At 37.6% G+C, this 21,422-nt stretch overlaps 1 protein-coding gene across 1 annotated transcript in view; it reads left to right on the forward strand.

Annotated features, from left to right (window-relative positions):
* The window catches only part of LOC127625624 (ataxin-7), a 55,579-nt gene that overhangs the window by 19,230 nt on the left and 14,927 nt on the right, over window positions 1–21,422 (forward strand). Inside the window, exons 5-7 of the mRNA XM_052100911.1 lie at window positions 10,482–10,586; window positions 18,811–19,045; window positions 20,669–20,976. Of these exons, the coding sequence (XP_051956871.1) occupies window positions 10,482–10,586; window positions 18,811–19,045; window positions 20,669–20,976 (648 nt within the window). The remainder of the gene's footprint in view (window positions 1–10,481; window positions 10,587–18,810; window positions 19,046–20,668; window positions 20,977–21,422) is intronic.

The raw sequence follows: 21,422 nt of genomic DNA on the forward strand, positions 1-21,422 counted from the left end.
TATATCTACTTTTTATCATATAGCTCATTGTAAGATTTCAAAGTGTTTTTTATATGAGTCACTGAAAGTATCACCTACCCGGACAGCACCATATTTCTTTTGCAGTATGTGATATTATATTTGTTCTCCACCCGTTAATTAAGACCTACAGTTTGTAGGACTTAAAGACGCTGGCTGCCACACTTGGAGTCACAAGTTTGAATCCAGGGCTTGCTGAGTGACTCCAGTCAGGCTTCCAGAGCAGTCATTTGGCACGTTTGCTAGGGTGGGTGGAGTCATGTTGGGTTAACCTCCTTCTGATCCCTATAATGGACGCAAAGGATATCGTGACACGCCTCCAACACGAGTTAGCTCTCCACATTAACGCACTCAACAAGCCATGTGATAAGATGTGTGGATTGACTGTCTCAGACGTGGAGGCAACTGAGATTCATCCTCCGCCACCTGGATTGAGGCGAGTCACAACGTCACCACAAGGAATTGGAGCGCATTGGGAATTGGGCATGCCAAATTGGGGAGAAAAGGGAAAAAACACATACTGTTTGATTGATAAGGTAAATTGACATGCCTCCTCTTAGGACAGCAGTGAATGAAAACCCTTCAAATTCTGTCATCATTTACGCTCCTTTATGATGGTTAAAACCTGAATAACTTTCTTCCATGGAACATGGTTTTATCAATAACTGTTCACTTTCATTGTATGGAGAAAAAAAGAAGCAATCAAAGTGAATGCTGACTGAGGTTAGTGTTCTATCTAATTTTTTTTGTGTGGCTCATGGAGGAATGAAAGTCATACCCTACTGGTTTCAACCATCATGAAGATGAGTAAATTACAGAATTTTCATTTTTGAGTGAACTATTATTTTAAACAAAGCCCTGATTAACTACTACTTGACAGTCACTTTTGTGAATTCTTGAAGAGGGTAGTGTCCTGATTTCCAGACAGGTAGTGATTACTGTGAGATCAGTACAGGTACATCTAGGTGAAGCTGACGAGGTTAGATGTTTTTTGAGTGTCCTTTTGTCTCTATATGAAGGAGTGGCAGTCAAATGCCAGGCGCAGTGCTGTTCCTTTCCCCTTAATCACTCGCACTAATTAACCTCCTGGATCTCTCACTAATGGACAGATAGTGTCTTTCTGAGCTCCACATTCCTAGCTGACAAAACACTTCTGAATATAATGTTAGTGCTCATTTATGGCTTTGGTTTAGGGTGTTTTTAAAGCGATCAAAATGGGTGTTACAAGTTGTTAACTGTCAAAATATATTGTCAGCACATCTACTTATAATATTAAAACAATAAAAATTATTAACCGCAAAGTTATAAGATACAGGAAATTATTGAGGTGACAATGGGAATATGGTATCTTGACATGATGCAAGCTGGAATCGAATCTCCTTTTCCCCACAATAGCACCAAGGCTCAATATGTATCTGTAATGGGGTAAAAGGGAAAGGAGGAAGCGAGAACCGGACAAAGCATCAAAGTAATATTTAATTAAACAAAAAAGACACAAACATAAACACAAACAGGGCAGCTGCCTGTAGCTCTCTCTCTCTATAGCGCCTTTATTCCTCTCGTCAGCTTGATTAGCCTGATTAGGGGCCGGGTGTGCGTCATCACAGCCCAGCCCCACCCAGCCCTGCCTTCCACCTTGTCATACTCCTCCCTCCTTTGCTTCAGGCCAGGGAGCCCCTGGCAATAGCGGGAGAGAGAGAGAGGAAAAAAAACTGTTACTCGCCGGTTTTCTGACACGCTGTCGTCCAGTCCTCAACCACTCCTCCACCCTCTGGTGGACGACAGCCACTCCAACCCGTCCAGACCGTAGCGAGTCCTCCGACCCCTGGCGATTTTGGCGGCTGGTAGGGAACTAGCCGATAGAAAAGCCTGCTAAATGTGAAGGAGCTGTCTGAGAAATGTAAATGACCAGTCACAGTTTGTTTTGTCGCTAGTATGTGTCATCGTGTTACTACAATAATAGACTTGTGTGCAACAACATATATTTTAAACTGTCCTGTGTGTCAGAGCTGCTACATATGTGCAGGAGATCATGACGATTTATATTCTTATATGAGTCATTCTCTCTCTCTCTCTCTCTCTCTCTCTCTCTCTCTCTCTCTCTCTCTCTCTGAAATTGGATGACTAAACAGAAACCAGAAGAAACTGCTATCTACTATTAATAACAAAACATTTTTTAATAATAAAGTACACATTTTGTGTGAAATTGAGTAAATATAGTGCTAAGTAACAGTTAATTAATTGTTTTTAGCAATTTTATGTACAGTTCTGTGCAAATGTCTTAGGCACATAAGATGTTTCACAAAAGCATTTGTCTTAAGATGGTTATTTATATCTTCAGCTTTAGTTTGTCAATAGGAAATATAAATGTTAGACTCCCAAACATTTCTTTTGCGAATAGAAAATATTAGAATAGAAGAACAGGGAGCCCTGCAAAAGATGTCATGGCCCCCACAAAGCCCCCATTGAACATTGTGTCAGTCTGAGATTACATAAAGAGACAGAAGCAATTGAGACAACCTAAATGGATAGAAGAACTGTGGTGAACTCTCCAAGAAGCTTGGAACATCCTATCTGCCAACAACCAAGAAAAACTGTCCAAGTGTACCTAGGAGAATTGTGGCTGTTTTAAAGGCAAAGGTGGTCACACCGAATATTGATTTGAGCTTTTTTATGTTTACTGGACTTTGTATGACATTAAGTGATAAATGAAAACTATTTATGTCATTATTTTTGAAGACATCCTCACTACGCAACATTTTTCACAAGTACCTGAAACGTTTGCTATTGTATATATATATATATATATATATATATATATATATATATATATATATATATATATATATAATGTATATATGTTATTTACAATATTAAATCGTGTGATATTTCAGCTAGTGGTCAACTGACATTGCCGATGCCGATATCCAGAGAGCAGGGTGGCCGATATAATGCTGATATTGTATATCACACAATTTTATATAATAGTAAATGATGTACATAAATTGGCTAAAAAATATTTTTTTTATTTAACATGATGTTTACTCAGAATTAGACACAACTCCAACAATGTAAAAATAATTGTTTTGTTTGTTTGTGTGTGTGTGTGTGTGTGTGTGTGTGTGTGTGTGTGTGTGTGTGTGTGTGTGTTTCAAATGGTAAATTGTAGTTTCTCATGATTTCTGTTTTGTCTTCCCATTTTGTAATTAGTTTGCACAAAGAAATTCCATTACATTAGGAAGAAGGAAATAACAGTGCAACTGTAGTTCAGCTACCACGGATGGTATGTACTCATTAGCTTATCACAAAAAGATAGATTCAAACTAATTGTACATTCAAAGCACTGTAAGACCTTTAATTATAGTGCACGTGAAGCTCTTTTACTTTGAAATAGGGCTGCATGATACATCTAATTTATCAAAATATTGCAAATGCACATATCACGATATGCATATCGCAAGCCAGGAATGATTTTAATACCGTACCGTTCAAGGCAATGCAGATAACAGATAATTGACTGGGCATGAGATTATCACTTGATGTGTGTATGTGCAGTGTACATATGTCCTGCGTTGTGTTTGTGCAGATAATAATGAGACCAGACGCCAGTATTCAAACTTAAACTTGGCTTGTTTATTTGCTGCTGTGGTCTTTGTGGATATATCAAAGGATAGGCTTCAATTAATCGATTATCCCCAGATCATCACCGATCCTCCACCAAATTTCACTTATGGAAAGAAATTGGTACTTTTATTCACCAAAGTGGCATTCAACTGAGATCACAATGTATAGTCAGGACATTAATAACTTGAAAAAGTACTATTACAATAAAAATAAATAAGAACATTTTAAACTACAAAGAGTTCTCCTCAAATAATCCTCCATGTGCAGCAATGACAGTTTTGCAGATTCTTTGCATTCTAGCGGTCAGTTTGTCCAGATACTCATTTCACCCCACGCTTCCTGTATCACTTGCCATAGATGTGGCTGTCTTGTTGGGCACGTCTCATGCACCTTATAGTCTAGCTGATTCCACAAAAGCTCAATGGGGTTAAGATCCATAACACTCTTTTACAATTATCTGTTGTCCAATATCTGTGTTTCTTTGTCCACTCTAACCTTTTATTTTTGTTTTTCTGTTTCAAAAGTGTCTTTTTCTTTGCAATTCTTCCCATAAGGCCTGCACCTGAGTCTTCTCTTTACTGTTGTACATGAAACTGGTGTTGAGCGGGTTGAATTCAATGAAGTTGTCAGCTGAGGACATGCAAAGCATCTATTTCTCAAACTAGAGACTCTGATGTACTTATCCTCTTGTTTAGTTGTATACCTGGGCATTCCACATCTCTTTCTGTGCTTGTTAGAGCCAGTTGTCCTTTGTCTTTGAAGACTGTAGTGTACATCTTTGTTTAAAATCTTCAGGTTTTTTTGGCAATTTCAAGCATTGTGTAGCCTTCATTCTTCATAACAATGATTGACTGACAAGTTTCTAGAGAAAGCTGTTTCTTTTTTGCCATTTTTGACCTAATATTGACCTTAGGACATGCCAGTCTATTGCATACTGTGACAACTAAAAAACAAACACAAAGACAATGTTAAGCTTCATTTAACTAACCAAATAGCTTTCAACTGTGTTTGATATAATGGCAAGTGATTTTCTAATACCAAATTAGCAATTTAGCATGATTACTCAAGGATAAGGTCTTGGAGTCATGGCTGCTGGAAATGGAGCCTGTTTAGATTTGATAAAAAATTTAAAAACAAATTCAAATAGTGATTTATTTCAATTCAGTAATGTCCTGACTATACTTTGTGATCAGTTGAAAGCCTCTTTGGTGAATTAAAGTACCAATTTCTTTCCAAAATTGCAAAATCTGTACGTTATTTTACTACAGTAATATTGTATTAGTACCGTAATTTCCGGACTATTGAGCGCACCTGAATATAAGCCGCACCCACTGATTTTTAAATAAAATATTATTTTGAACATAAATAAGCCGCACCTGTCTATAAGCCGCAGGTGCCTACCGGTACATTGAAACAAATGAACTTTACTCAGGCTTTAACGAAACACGGTGTGGCAGGGGCGTGGTCAAGCCCCGTCCGGGAGAGAAAGCGGTAAGGGCGCTTACACCTGAGCTAAATTATGTCTAACACCGGTGTCTAATTTCAGTAAGCATGGGGAGAGCGGCATAAAAGGCAGCAGCCACAGAGCTGAGAAAGTGACACACGTCAGTCTAGTGTTGGCGCATAGAAGAATTGAGAAACTTTATAAAATTGATTGTAAACATTGCTGTGGTCATTAAGCCTTACCTGGAACGTCAAGTGCCCTGCTGAAAACTGTCACACTGGTGCCCGTGTGACAGTTTTCCCAAGAAGGACACGTGAAGCAGGGCACTTGAAATTAGACACCGGTGTTAGACGTAATTTAGCGCAGGTGTAAGCGCCCTTACAGCTTTTCTCTCCCGGATGGGCGCTTGACCACGCCCCCGCTGCCACACACGGCTTGTAATAAAACATTTGCAGTAAACAGTAGCCTACCAATAAAGTCATTGGTCACTATCTTCCTCGTCCTGTGCACTGAAACCACTGAAGTCATCTCCTTCGGTGTCGGAGTTAAATAGCCTCAGCTTAGTTGTCTTTTTGCACTGAGTCAATTCCTCACGCTGCTGTTTCCATCGTCTTATCATCGACTCATTAAGACCAAGCTCCCGTTCAGCAGCTCTATTTACTTTTCCAACAGCCAGATCAATCGCCTTCAACTTGAAAGCAGCATCATATGCGTTTCTCCATGTCTTTGCCATGGTGAGGGTGACAAAATTACTACCGTAATCAGAATGATGGGAAGTTTGAGCGCGCTCGATTTAATCTAAACAGTAAACAAAAAAAGTTGTTTTGCCGAACGGGTTAAGGTCAATTTCATTGGTCTAATGAAAGCTTCACGGCGCCAAAAAACTGAGCACGTCACAGAATGTTTTTTTTGTATTTTTTATAAAATTTGAAAGCGGGAAAAATCCATATATTAGCCGCGTCATTGTATAAGCCGCGAGGTTCAAAGCGTGGGAAAAAGGTTGCGGCTTATAGTCCGGAAATTACGGTAACCATGTTTAATTTTGTGTTTACTGTGGTTTAATGAAATCCCATGGTTGAACTAAAGCATCACCTGCCCTAGTGTTCAGTCTATCAGTGCAGCACAACAATCAACAAAGGAACCGGAAAATTGTCTGCAAGTTGTATTGCAAGTAGGACAAGCTGTAATATCCCCTGAATGGGACTTTAAAAAAGTTAAACCGGGATTTCTAAATCGCCTTAAATGCCCAGGATTTACTAGTTTTCATAGTGTTGTGCTCTCTGTAGTCACACATCCAAACATGTCATAAATACGTGTTTGTTTACCATTTAAATCTATTTTAATATATATCAGTTTAATTTTAATCGACTTTGCATTGTGTGTCTCCCTGAGGCGCTGCGTGTGAGCGAGAGAGAGAACGCGCTCTTATTCAAATGACAGTGAGAACAAGGCACTTTTTGATATTAACATTAAACAAGTAACTCTGAACAAACACTTCGATGATCACAATAAATAAGTCTGAAAATGTCTGTTTGTACCTTACCTCCATTTCAGTGTGCTTGTATACCTTCAGCTGATCTGTTTCCCAATTAAGTTTGTTAGAGGTGGATACTGTTTGAAATAGTTACACAATTCGCTCGGGTTTTCAAAAACAGGAACAATTCCGGTCTTTAAATAAATAAATAATTACAAGCGTAGGACGTCTGCGTTGTGGGGATGTAGCATGATTTAACAGCAAAACGAATTGTGAACAGGGTCAGGTGGCTCCTCCAGGTGCAGGCAGTCAATTCTCTCCACCGTCGTGGCTTGAGAAACTGATATGCCAAACAGGAAAATTTATTTGCAGGTAATTGTAAAATTCAGAATATTGTCTGATTTATCAGCATCTGCGAAATATCAGTTGACCTCTGCTATTGGCCACCCTGCTCTCTGGATATAAAAGTGATATTGGTCGACCACTATTCTGTCCAAACCTACCAGCCACAAAGATGCACTGGTGGTTTTAGCATGGGTTCATTCTGAACACAGTGGTGTCCATGCAAATCTCACAGATTTTAATGTGTTGGCCTGAATCAAATGATTTGTTGATTGACAAATTATGTTTCCCAGTTCAGCGTATAATCTGGTTTGTTGGAACATCATCATTTGCATGTTGCTGTGAATCAAACAGACTTCAAGTCAGTTCAAGCATTAGACATAATGTAAAATGTACTGAACAGTAGTTTGTGTTTGGAACAAGTGCCAGAGTCTCGCCAAACAGATATGTGCAGATAGTTTTTCTGCTGCATTCACCTATTTTCAGTGCTGTAGTTATTTGTGTGGTTTGGGTTGACTGTTTTCCGCAAACTCTGCATTAAATTCAGGGCACTTGCAGTGAATATGAATCTTGATAGCCAAATGCCACCTACTGTACAGCTTACTTTCACTAATATGTTTATAATCATTTGGCCTTGCAGATATTTCACAACTTTACTGCCACACTTAATCTGCAATCTCAGTCTCATATTTTCTCCCACTTAGTTACTCTTTTTCCTCATCTGCTCACCCACTCACCTCGTTCGGTAAAGACCCACTCCTCAGGCAACCTTTGGAGCAGCTGGCTCTGTGACCTGCTATCTCTTATCAGTTTTTTCTTATGAAAACAAGGGTGAGTAGCTTTTCTGTGAATGACCCTCTGCACCGCGTAAACTCATCCAGACACTTTTTCCGGAACATCCCCGGAAAGGCCTGGGTGGCCTTACCTGATCTGGGCTCTTATTAAACTGAACAGGCAGTGTAGTGGAGAGACACTATTTATTAAGTATGTGCACTGTGTGTACATGTGTATAGAGGTCGACCGATTAATCGGCCGGCCGATTAATCAGCCGATTTTTTTGCATTTTTTACATAATCGGCATCGGCAAATATCCACGCATATCAAGCCGATTATTAGGCAGGCGCATCTGTGGGCAGCCTAGTGTTGTTGTGGAACACGTGTTCGACGCACACTGCCCCTAGAGTCATTTTCCAGCAGAGTGAGCAGACCTCATCCAGTGCCTAAGGAGCTAAGTTCCTTGGAGAAAACAGTAAGGGTTAAATTTGTATAACTTCTTTAGATTTCATTAAAAACTTTTGATACGTTACTGCCAACTTCAAGAAAAAACGTGACAAACGCGATAGTTGACATGACGTTCGGCTACTTTGGATATTGATAGCGTAGTTGAAGTTGCATTATCACAGCAGAAGGGTTGCTATCATGTCACAATAAGCAAGCAAGAATTTTGCAATTACAGACAGTGAATCTGACACTTTTATTTGTTCTGTTTGTGTGTCTTATATTTGAGAAGGTTGTCACTCAATGCAGATAAATAAATAATTAATATATACCAACGCACTATATGCTATTGAGAGAGAGAGGGAGAGAACTCGCTCACGCGGTGCCACAGCGAGCACAACACGAGCCCAACACGAGCCCAGCATAATGAGTGACAGAACTAAACATTCAAACATAGCCTGGTTTAGATCTGTGATTATTATTCTGATTTTATTTTAGATTTCGCCTTCCAAAGATTATAAAAAGAATATTTATACATAAGCCGCATTCTGTCTAGCACAACTTCCTTCCCTTCACAGCGGTGCACTGACATTTCTCCCTAAAACTCAAACTTAACGTCAGAATCAGCACGATCGGTGATTGTTGTAAAATGCAGTCTAGCTACTGTTGCTAAATTGCGGGACGCTTTTAATAATAAAAAGAGCGCAAGAGAGACCGTTCCCAAGGCGGCGCGCGCGAAAAACACCCCAAAGAGACAAGCAAACTATAGGCTACTTTGGGTTTCATGCGTCTAAACGATCAACTATACACAAAAATATGTCAAAACGACCGGCTTGGAGATTCACTTAAACACAGTTTATGTCTTAAATGGACGTAGTTATGGAAATAGTTGGGAGAAAATATGCTGCATCAGGAGCTTATTAGATCTGAACTCGGTCTTAAAGGGGAAGCTGTCTATTAAACATGTGACGGTTGAGCCATTACTGCGAATCAAACAACAAAAGGCAAAGAGAAAATCACTTACAGCTCTTGAATGAATAACTTCTGCATTAATAAGCATTAATCTATCTATGATAAACTATGCAGTGTTATTTTACAATTGATTACTTTATTAGATTTCTTTTTAGACCACACCTGAACAGTAATGTTAGTAGACCTTCCTGAAATAAAATTTATATATATATATATATATATATATATATATATAACAAAAAGAACCGTTAAGAATACCGTTAAAGTACCGGATCGATAAGCAGTATCGGTAAGATAGTAATACCATTAAAACCTTAACGATACCCACCCCTAGTTATGCCTGTGCTTCTCTTGGATGCTCTGAATATTGGATTACGTGTCTGGATTGCCCCTTAATTAAAGCTGCATTTGGATCTCAACCTTCGTGTCTCGGAGCAGTTCGTAACACCTGCTTTGTTTATTTAATATATTTGTTATACATTATTTATACAATATGTTTTTACATTATACATTTTTAATTTAAGTGTACAAGTGCAGATTGGTCACGTGTTCAATAAATGTATTTGTTGAGAAATGTTGTCTATCTTAAGTAAATATGTGTGTTACATTTTATCTTTCAAATAAAAGGTTCAAATAAGAGGTTAAAAACAAGCACATATCGGCCAAAATAAATCGGCAGCATTAATCGGCCATCGGCCGACCCAGATTTCAAAAGATCGGCATCGGCCTGAAAAAACCAATATCGGTCGACCTCTACATGTGTACTTGAGGTTTGTTAAAACATAACATAATTTTATTGGGCTATTGTTGGTATGTTGTTAGATTATGAATCCATTAATTGGTTGGGTCAGATTTTAGTTTAGTTTATGTATACAACCAATCTTATATTGATTATGAACAGTTTTTTTTTTTTTTTTTTTGTTACATTGTCTGGTTTTATTATGAACTGATATTTGATAGTTATAGTTGTTTTTTGTGCCGTTATGTTTTTCTGATTAAATCTACTGTGAAGTTGAAATAGCCATATGTGTAACTGTTGTGTTAGAACTGTCTCGGCATGCTGTGTTACAAGCAAGGTCAGAAATGACCAGGGCTGGGGCCACTGTTAGTGACAAAATGCCTCAGATATTTAAACTAAAACAAATGTCAGCCCCTGTGGTGAATCTAAGTTTTTAATCCACTTTTGAATTTCATTTTGAGTTGATCTTCTGATTTACAGTCATTATTGTTCCGTTTAAGAATTTACTTAAATTAATTGTTTCAGTTGAAGTATTTTATATAATTGAGCAAATGTTATTTTTTGACTGGTTATGTGCACAAAAAACATGGTATTTGTGAATGCTATCAAACGCTAACACGCAAACCTGGTGTTTGTGTGTGTTTCTGCAGATATGCCCATCTTTGGTCAGTGTCCTGCACAGGACGACTTCTACCTGGTCATGTGCAGCCACTGCAGTCAGGTAGTCAAACCCCAGGCCTTCCAAGCACACTACGGTAAGACCATCTTCTGTTATCTACAGTTTAGTTCCTCTCTCTCTTCCTTTCTGTCTTTACTGGAGGTTTTTTAGAAAAATCATATCTCACTCAAGGGAATTAAGACAGAAATCCCTCCCGCCCCCACCTCTGCTCTATCTCAGCTATCATAACATGGAGGGAAGAACACAAGCCTTTGATATCCACCACCAGAGTTCTGTTTACTATCCCAAAGTTAATATTTGATGCGCTCTTTTTAGTCTGAATATCTGTGCTTTATTCCCCCCAAGCTCACACATGTAAAAACTCCTGCAAGGCACTGGAAAATTTCAGAAATAAAATTAGAATAAATCATCTCTCAATAGTATTTCTGAGATTGATTGTTTGCTTTTTTGCATTTTATTTACTGATTCATTTATTCATTTTTTAGGTATGAAAACTGTCAACATTGGTGTAACATTGTATTTAACACTGTAGCATTGGTAATATCATGAAGTAAGGTCATTAAAACATTTCCAAAGTTAATGCTGCATACATTTTGAAAGAATTTTAAGAAGAAATGTAATACAAGTTAAAAGTGGTGTCAGTTAAGTGAATCAGTTGGTTGTCATTTTGTGGATTTGTGTTCTTAAGGTTCAAGGTCTTTTTAAGTGTTTCATTTTTGTGATAAAAGCTGTTTCTTTCTTATTTCGATTTTGAAAACATTTGGCCCAGTCAAGGTCTTGCCCTCTCAAATTATTTTGCACTATTTATAGTAATTAACCTATTAAAAGTAATTAAAAGAAAGGTCTCATTACCTGATGCTGAGTCAATTTATTTGTCGTTTTCAATTCTAAAAGATGATAGATGGTGCACTCTAAATAATTATATCAGCATTTACCACAAGGCGGAGCCAAAATATAATTGAAACCCAGTGGCAAAATGCTGTGGTGCTTTTTATTTCACTGTAAAGAAGGGCTGCATAATTAATCAAAATGTTATTATAAAATCGCAAAAGGCTGCAGTTTAATTAAAGACTATATTTTCTGCGTACGCTGCATGTTTCATAGTTCAGAAGTGGCACTCTGTCATACTTCACGCATGGGTCTTAATATATGGTGCACTCTCCTCACGAACTTGTGGAGATGGTCTGAGTTTGGTTTGCTTCAAGTCAGCACAGCAGTGTGGTTTGTCAAAAGAATTGTGGAATGATTTTTCGAGCAAACCGAGCAGCCTGACTGTAATTGTTTTGTAATAATAATTGAACCTATTCTTTTTTAAGTATTTGTAGTATTATTTATAGTTTTCATATATTGCTCAGATTTGGGTACTAAGTTTACACTCAAAGCAACCTGGGGTGTTTTAAAACTGCCTGTCTAGTGTATACAAATATCCATTAACCATTGTTACACATGGGCTATCAAAACTCAAAATGAAACTAGGGCCTATAATTTTAATGGAAACTTTCCCATGACCATATTTGCACCCTAAAATCCAAGAGTTGCAACCTCAGAGTGCCAAAACATCAGTGCACTTGACACTCTATTCAGCTTCCAGAAGTTCAGTTTTCAGTATGGCATTGATGTTCAAATATTCCAGAGTACAATCTGTATATTGTACAAATACTAAACTAGAATTTTAAATCATAAGAATACTTTTTAATCATAAACATTTCAATTTTTAAAATCATTGATCCTAGCAGTGTCTTAAAGCCAAATATATATTTGTGTGTTGACAATTTTATTTGCATGGTAATTTGAAAAACCTTTGAAACTCATTAACTCTTAATAGAAATAGTTAAAAAGCTAATATTCAGTACAAAAACACTTTTGCTTGTGAGATATTGCATAAATATATTGTATTATTTTTATCATTAAATTAAATATACTTCAACTTCATGCGTCAACTTAAATCTAACACTTTTTTTTTTTTTTTTTTTGGCAGATTTGAAGACCTTTAAGTTTGTGTGTGTGTGTAGAATTTGACAGTTTGACCTCCTGATAAGTTGTTTGCTATATGAAATTCAGTGAAATCTGTTTTATTGTTAATCCTGTTTTTATGATATGATTCTGAAGTTCTGTCATCAAAACATAGGGCACTATGGAATGTCTTTAAAGGTCTATAAGTGCTCTATTCTGTATTGCTGTAGCAAGTTGCAGCTGTTATCCCATGTTTACGGCAGACACAAGTGCGTCATTCCAATATTGAATGCTGTGGCTCAGGTGGTAGAGCGGATCGGCTGCCAATCACAGGGTTGGCGGTTCGATTCCTGGCCCACAAGGCTCCACATGCCCCAAGTGTCCTTGGGCAAAACACTGAACCCCAAGTTGCTCCCAATGGCAGGCTAGCGCCTTGTATGGCAGCTCTGCCGCTATTGGTGAATGAGTGTGAGAGTGAATGTGCCTGTGAATGGGTGATTGGGACACAGTTACGCTTGTGGAGCATGATACCTTAATAATGTCAAACTGAAAACACAGAAATTTGTTTTTCATTTTTAATTAAAAGTTACAGCAATGCAAAGTTAACGATGTTGAAGTAAAACAGAAAGTAAAGCTGTCATGTCTCGCAAAGCTATGTCATATCGAAACGAAACTTGTTATGCTTGATTAGGACCATGATCTGAGGGTACATGCAAAGTTTGGTGATAGCGGACCTATGGGTCAAGAGAATTTTGTATATATACTTTTGAATCGTATGTCCTAAAATCATGAAGTTGGTGTCTTTGGATTCCTTAGGTCATACTACCTCTCCACCATATTGAATTTTCTTATAAAGTGATGTATCTTTTGAAAGCTTTGTCATATTTAAAAGAAAATTGGTATGTGTCATCATCATGTCCTGAGTTGATCTGAGCAGTTTGGAGACATCTCCTTTTTTTTATTCTTTTTTTTCCCAAAAGATAACCAACACTTGTGTATAGTTCTCAAGGTTGGGGGATTGATCCCAACATAGGCAGGTCTTACAGATGAATTTCTATTGTACTGAAGGGCTTTTGTATTCTGCTTGTTGAATAGTTACAGGGCTTATCCACGATAATTGCTGCTTGCAGCGATTCTTATTATTCTACTTCCTCTTTCTCTCCAAAGGGAGTTAAAGGCAGTACTATGATCCGTAAATAGAAAAATTATGAAATTTGTCACAGTCATACAAGTCGTTATGAAAAGCTCCCAGACCAGGTTTGGGGTCTCTAAGCCAAACTCTATAGAGCCACCACCAGTTAAAAAAATTAACTTTAATGTTGCATATTCTGTAACTTATGAACTGTTTGGTCTAAAAATAAAATGTTTGCTTTCTCTGATTACTCTCTTATGGTCATTTTTAATGTTCCTTTTATATGAAAACTTTACCTAGTTAATGTTAATGGTTTTTTAGCTGCTCCTCTTACAAAAAAATGGCTTCAGGCGGAGCCACAGAGAAAGGTCTTAACAGAGTTTAGATTTTCTTTGTTACATCAACACGAAGTTGATCATGGTGAGCACTGTGCTGAATCTTTGCTTGCTATGTCACTTTGACCTCCGCTGACCATGTGGCAGCATAGTCCAGTGGATTTTAGGCTGGACTGGAAAAAAGACTACTGATTCAAGCCCTGCTTGGGACGACACATATCTAGTCATTTTGGATTTTTAATGTATGTCATATTGACCCTGTTTTACACCCTGTATTGAGATGCATTTCAGTTGATCCGTTCATATGTGGTTAGCCCTAAAAATAGGTCTTATCATGGTTCAAAACGTATTGTGATCGGATCACAAAAAACACATACAAATGTGGTCAAAAACGCATGTGACCACATCAAATTTGAGGTGCACAAGTTAATCTGTCCTGGTAGTGTCCCGGCAGCAGCAAAGCACCACCCCTAACCTGTCAATCAACTGCTGCGCTAAAACAAGATTTTAAAATGTGCCTATTAGGAGCAGCTTTTAAAGGAAATAACGGTCCGAATACAAGTGGTCACAGGAGGCATATTTAAGTGACCAGGTGTAAACAGTGATGTGTCTCACCTGACCACAAATGATCGGATCATACGAGACGCATTGTAATACCAGGTGGAAACGAGGTCATTTCTACTTTTCTTTATGCTTAATGTGGGACACTTGTTGCCCTTGGCCCTGCTTATTGCTGCTTGCATTTAATTTTTATTATAATAATAATTATTATTATTATTATTATTATTAAATAAGAAATTACAACATTATTCTTAAAAAATTATGTAGTTCTGAACTTCTGTCTTAATTAGTTCATTTTAATGCAGCATTGAAAGTTGGTCTGGTCTGTTAAGATCACCGATGCTTTCTTATATTCCACATATTCCAGCACTTTTTTTTTTAAATTGTCTGTCTTTGAACAAATGGGTCAGATGGAGTTTTTTTTTTGGTTGTCTTTCTTACTTATTAGCATCTTGCGGCATGTGTAGTGCATTTTAAAACACTGTGTCAAACTGTTCAGTTTGGAAAAGCATGTCTGTTTTATTATGTCCGCTTCTTTTGTGAATGGCCCTTATTACAGCACTGGCCTCAGACACATGCCGCTATAGTCTGAGCCGCAATTGGCACTTTATAACCTTAGTTAATTTGAGAATATTGCTAGCACACATACAACAGTAATTACATAACTGTAAATATGCTACGACCATTTGAAAAACACTACAGCCGGTGTTTCGAGCTGGAGTACCACTGTTGTACTGTGGCACCAATATAAAGACAGGGTTGAGGAGAAACAGAATACATGTAAGGGTATATTTAAAATACAAAATTTTAGTAACTGTATTCCACTACAGTTACAATTTAAATAATTGGTAATTAGAATACAGTTACATTCAAAAAGCATTTAAATGACTGAAGAGATTACTTTGCATTTTATTGTCATTTGTTTAATTTAATATTTAGTCCTTTCAGATGGAAAACATTTATACATATAAATTATGCAATCCAAAGTCCATTTGAACAGCGGTAAACACTTTCTTATGGTGTGTGACATTCATATGAGCAGATAGAGAAGTAAGTTTGATGTCAGTTTGGAGCAGAAGATATAGAAATAAACCTTCTGTAAATTGTCAGCTTTACGCTAAGCTAAAATGCTATTCTATTTTTATTTTAAAATTATCGCATTCTTGATAATAATTTTTGTATTGTTTTCCTGTAAAAATATTAAAAAATCCTTTAAACAAGATCAATTTGATTGATCGTGTTTTAGAAACAACACTGCATAAGATATTTAGGTTTTTCAGAGAATGTATTTTTAACATGTGTTTTTTGGAATACGTTACTGACCTTGAGTAATCTAATGGAATATGTTACAAATTACATTTTACAGCATATATTCTGTAATCTGTAGTGGAATACATTTAAAAAGTAACCCTCCCAACCCTGCATACAGAGCAACACTAGCAAGGATATGGCACATGTTTTGGAGGGCTGCTGGCTTGTTTTGTTTATTAAAATGCAAAAAAGGTGTTTGTATTTTCGAGACGGATAATCCTCCTTTTTTTGCTTCAGGCTCTTTGTTTTTTTGTCGGTGGTTCCCTGTGGTCATTTGTCAGGTAGATACTGGACCGTTTCGTTTATAGTTTCCCTACAACATTCCCAAATTGCTTTTCAACATGGGACAAAGTGATTTTGCGGACAGTTGTGGTCTAATTGGGGCTTTGTCGATTGGGGCTTTGGTTACACAAATTGCTGTTGGCTCACATTCTCAGAGCAGTGCCAAATACCTGGAAAGAATCCGCAAGCATCTCTGAGAAATAAATAAATCAAGGATTTCTTACTGATGTTTTTACCTGTCTTTGTGCCTTTGCTATAACAATCACTGCAACGGATTTTATCAGCACAGATAAACACAGGTGAGACATCAGACCAGGGAGTGTGTGTATGTGTGATTGACATTGGTTTGCTGAAGAGATTAGTGACCAATGTTGGGTTTGAGTAGCAGGATTGTATGTGTGTTGTTGACTTGCAAGTATGGAGAAGCCAGAGCTGCAGCACAGCAGTTCACTCCTTCAGTCAGAAGATCTGGCAGAGTGCCCAGACCTGACGAGAATTTTTAAAGGAACACTGGAGTACTACTTTATCAAGGATACTAGCTGACTGCTCCTCTAACTGACATCTTCAACCTGAACCCCCCTCCTGCTGCTAACAAATATTGTCTCCTGTGCCAGTTTAATATGAGGAGACAACTGTAAGTAAGCCATTCATATGTTAATTTCCCTGAAGAGTTTAGACACTGGCTCTGTGGTGATTTCAACATTTTGCTGTATTTGATTAAGCAGCCAACTTGTCAACTTCTTGATTTAACTAATGCTTTGAATTTGGGGCGAGACCACCTGTTTTTCGACCAGTGGAAGATGGGGGAATTGATCAGGAAAACTGATGAATATTATAGAGACTTGAAGTTGGGCTCTTTTGGCTTGGCACATTGTAGTGGTGAGGTATGTATTTTTCCATTTGATGCCACTAGTGGCACCGTAATTATACACTGCCCCTTGAACTCTTTTTGAAAATAATATTTAGCTCATAATCTAACCAATTGTTGTATAATTACAGTTATGTTGGTCTTAGAAGCTTGGTATATTTGTGTATTGGCATTCCTTAAAGGGGACCTATTATGCTAAATTAACTTTTACATGGTGTTTGAACATAAATGTGTGTTGGCAGTGAGTGTACACAACCACCCTTTAATGATAAAAATCCACCCAGTCCTTTTTTTTTTAATCCCCATTAATCATAAGCACTGTCTCAGAACAAGCCGTTTGCAGATTCTGTACAAAATTACATCACTTTGTACAGGCCCTGCCCATGACTGTTGATGGACACTGCTGACAGACATGTTTGTTTGTGTGTTGTTTCATTATAGCGCATAGTGGACGTTGTAACAGTATTTGTGTATGTGTGTTGCTCATCCATCATTGCAAAACTGTTGGAAAAAAACTCTTAACAAATAGATTGATCAAATAACCATTCAGAAACTTCCTGGTTCATTCTCAAAGTTGTTACTTCTGACGGAGTCTCTCCCTTATCAGTGTCCAACTCTGGGTCAAACATATTTTCACTGTCAGTCATATTGCTTATGATGTCTAGTTATCTGATGCAGAGATGTCAAAACTCCGCCCTATTCTGGATACGGAGCGGGGAGCACCAGCTCATTTGCATTTAAAGACACACATACACAAAAACAGCTCCTTTTTATTCCCACCAAAAAATTTGCATTTTCAGCATGTTATAAAAAATATCTGTAGGGTATTATGAGCTGAAACTGACACATTCTGGGGACACTAAAGATTTCAATGACATCTTGTGAAAAGGGGCATAGTTGGTGCCTTTTAACAAAGCAAAATTGATTGACAGCTCTTTGATGTGATCTGCTGCTGGTGGAATCCCAAAACTGCAAATGCTGGAACTGATTTCAGGCTTTCTGCCGAGATTAGACAGGGTTCTCAAATGTCCTATAGCAATGATCTGTTTCTCTGGAAAATAGCTAATTGCACTTGGTGGCACTTCATTAACATGCATACACTTACAGTTTGCATGCATACACCCAAAGATAGCGCAAACAATCCCACCCATGGCCACTTGTGGCACAACATTTTCGATAAGAATTAGCGCTTTCATGAAAATTGGATAAGATCTAGCGCAAGTTTGTTCCACTTTGCTCTGCGCCTAGACTAATCATGAAAATTAAGCCTAAAGTTTGTGTGTGGGGTTTTAAACCAGTAAAGATGTTTTTTTTTTTTCCCCCTGGTATTGATACTTATTTGTAGTTGCTGCTCTGACAACACATTTTTGTTCAATTTGAGTCTTATTACATCTCAAAGGAAGCAGAGAGGTGTGTTCACAAGAGGAGTGTGTGTCTGTTTGTGTGTGTGTCTGCGCCAGGAGTCTTAATCTATTTAGATTAATTGCAGGTTTAGATTAGGTTAGGTCAACTAGCCATTAAAATGTCTCCATGGTTGTCTTGTCCAAAATTCAAACTCCGACACGAATTCTTACTCAAGAAAAGCTCTGTCAAACTCCATAAATTGAGCATATGCTGTTCTATTTTTCCTTTCTCTCCATCCCCATTTATTTTCTTTTCCTTCCTTTATTTTCCATCTCAAAATAATTGCTTTTTTTGACACTGTTTCACAAAAATAATGTTAATCGTTTCTTGTTTTAGTGTGTGCGTATTAATGTATATTTGATGATGCATTTATTTACTTTTCATCTTTCAAGGTCAGATTACCTGCATTCAGAGAGTAAACATGTAAAAACAAAATTATCTTCCCCCTCTCCAGAGAGAAGACACAGCTCCATCAGCAAGCCCCCATCCAGCTTTGCCTCTACTGCATTCGCAATCTCTCGGAATAAGGGCAGCATTGGGGGCGGAGTTGGGGGTGGGGTTGTCAGTGGAGGTACACTGACACGCCCCTCCAGCGCAAACAGCAGCATCCCTAAAATCTTCAAACCAGCCAAAGAGAAGCTGCCTAACAGGAAGCCTCACTTCCCTTATAGGGTGCTGCAAGAAGAGAGGTGTGGATGTGTGTTTTAATTAGAGATCAGACTATATTAGGGCTATCACTATTGATTATTTTGATAATCTTTCTGATCTTTAATTTTTCTGATGTTTAATCAAGTAATTGGACAAATTATTAAATAACTCAAATTGCATAAAGTTGTCGAGGTAAAGTCACGTTTGGCTAAATTGCGTTCATTAGCGCAGGTTTTGGTGTACTCTGTGAGTGACTAACAACAACAAAACTATTGTGCAAACAGTATCTAAAGCACGCAGACACTCAAAGCAGATCTATAATATAAACAATATATATAATTCAAGCTGACAGAGATTGGCTACTCCAGATGTGTGCAACTTCTCTTTTTTTAAAAAAAAATGCAAGATCTACTTTATTTTATGAACATGTCAATTTAGAACACAAAATGGGAAAACAGGCCATGGAAATAAAATATTAGAGCTTTTTGGAGCCCACCAATATTGTTTATTGAAGATGAGTTCATGGTTCAACAATTTAATGGAGATATAAAAACTGTTTTATTTGGTTGTTGTTTTTTAACAATCACACATGCAACACATAATACAATATTAACAATAATTGAGGCTAGATGTTTTCATTTGTGTTAAACTGCAGCATTGTTGCTCTTGTGCTATATACTTATCTCTTACCATGTAAAATGACCTTAATCATCTGGACATTCCATCTTGAGTTAACACTGTTAATCATTTCACATGTGAATACTAGCTGTTATTCCTTCAGGTAAGTCAGTTTTATATTGTTTCTGCGAGCACGGAACTAGCAGCTGTGTGGCTTTAACGGCAGGGCTATAAACTATAAAATACTTATCAGTGGCGGGGCATTGCAAACTTTTACAAACTTAATCTTTATGAAATCTAATTTACATAAGGATGAAGATTGCATTTACATTCAGATGCTAATTAATTTACACAGAACAGGACACAAATTACAATCTGCAGAAAATAACCTTGGATCATATTGACGAAGAGATGCTATGGTTTTTCAGGTCGACTGCATTGTTTTTCATATCTAAATTAAAGTGCTCTCGCACCGCCGACACCTCTTGTTGTTATGTGTTTGGACACTTGCGTCACGTCCGCAACAATCGACATTTGTCGATTCAGCAATTTTGAAATAGAATTATTATTTTTGTGTCAAGTAATCAAATTAAATTGAGTAATCATTACAGCCCTAGACTATATTGTTTTGTACAACAAATATTAATTATTTATATGTTCAAGTGGTTGATAACCAATTCGCAGGACTGATTTGTAATTTATTTACCACACAATGATGACTAAATAATCATGAGACTATAACTTGAAAATTTTGATATAACTTAAACTATGGATATAATAACAATAAGAATTTAGCCAAAAATACTGCAAGCAATTTTAGTTTCAACCATTTCTGTAACTTTTTACATGAATGACTGCTTTGTAATCATCTATTCATTATAATATGAAATGAATTAACTTGTGAACTTGCTATTCTTTAGAGACCCGCCAGAAGGCATTTACCTGTAGATGCATGTTTAAAGAACCAATTTAGTATAAAAGTGTTAATATCTGTCAAATCATATACTATTTTTTTATGAAGTTTTATTATTTTATGCTCCTTACAGCCTCATCCCTGCAGTCAAAGTAGAAAAAGTCCATGTGAAGGTGGATTTTTCAGCCAAACTCACCCATGTGCCCGCCTCCTCTTCCATTTCCTCCTCTTCCTCATCCTCCAATACTGTGAGCACCTCTCCGCTGAAGCCAGGCCTTAACTTCACCTCCATACCAAAGGCTCCACATATGGCCCCTGGCCAGATCCCCAATGGAAAGGGAAATCTCTCATCCCTTGACAAGAAACAGGAAAACTCATCCTTTGACAAGAAACAGGACAACAGCAGTGCCAGTAGCAAAAGACCCTTATACAAGAGACAAGGTGAATGTTAACATAGGGGGCTTTCACACTGGGCAGTGCACGTTTGCTGCGGTTCGATTCTGAGTGTTCCCAGTTCCCCATCAGCATTGGTCTGGTTTCACACTCACTTGATTCTATCGAACCCCAGTCAATTTGCGTTAATCTTACGTCATCACTAACACGCATGGTGAACACAACGCGACTCATCATACTTTTTTGTTGTTGTTGTTATTTTGTTGCCATTATGCACAGAAGAGTGAACGACAACTGCGTATATGTGCACTTCATGGCATAACTTATCAGATCTCCAGGGGAAGGCGGCTTGCTGCTGCTCGCAAACTGCATTTTTTGAGGAGACCGCTGATTGCAAAGAATTCATTTGCATCATTGTTTGCACTGCACGCTTACTCAAGCGTGTCTCCAAGGTGAAGTTATCACCACTGTCATCTCCTATTGTACCCTATATT

The sequence above is a fragment of the Xyrauchen texanus genome, chromosome 32 (assembly GCF_025860055.1).
Source record: "Xyrauchen texanus isolate HMW12.3.18 chromosome 32, RBS_HiC_50CHRs, whole genome shotgun sequence".
NCBI classification, from domain to species: domain Eukaryota; kingdom Metazoa; phylum Chordata; class Actinopteri; order Cypriniformes; family Catostomidae; genus Xyrauchen; species Xyrauchen texanus.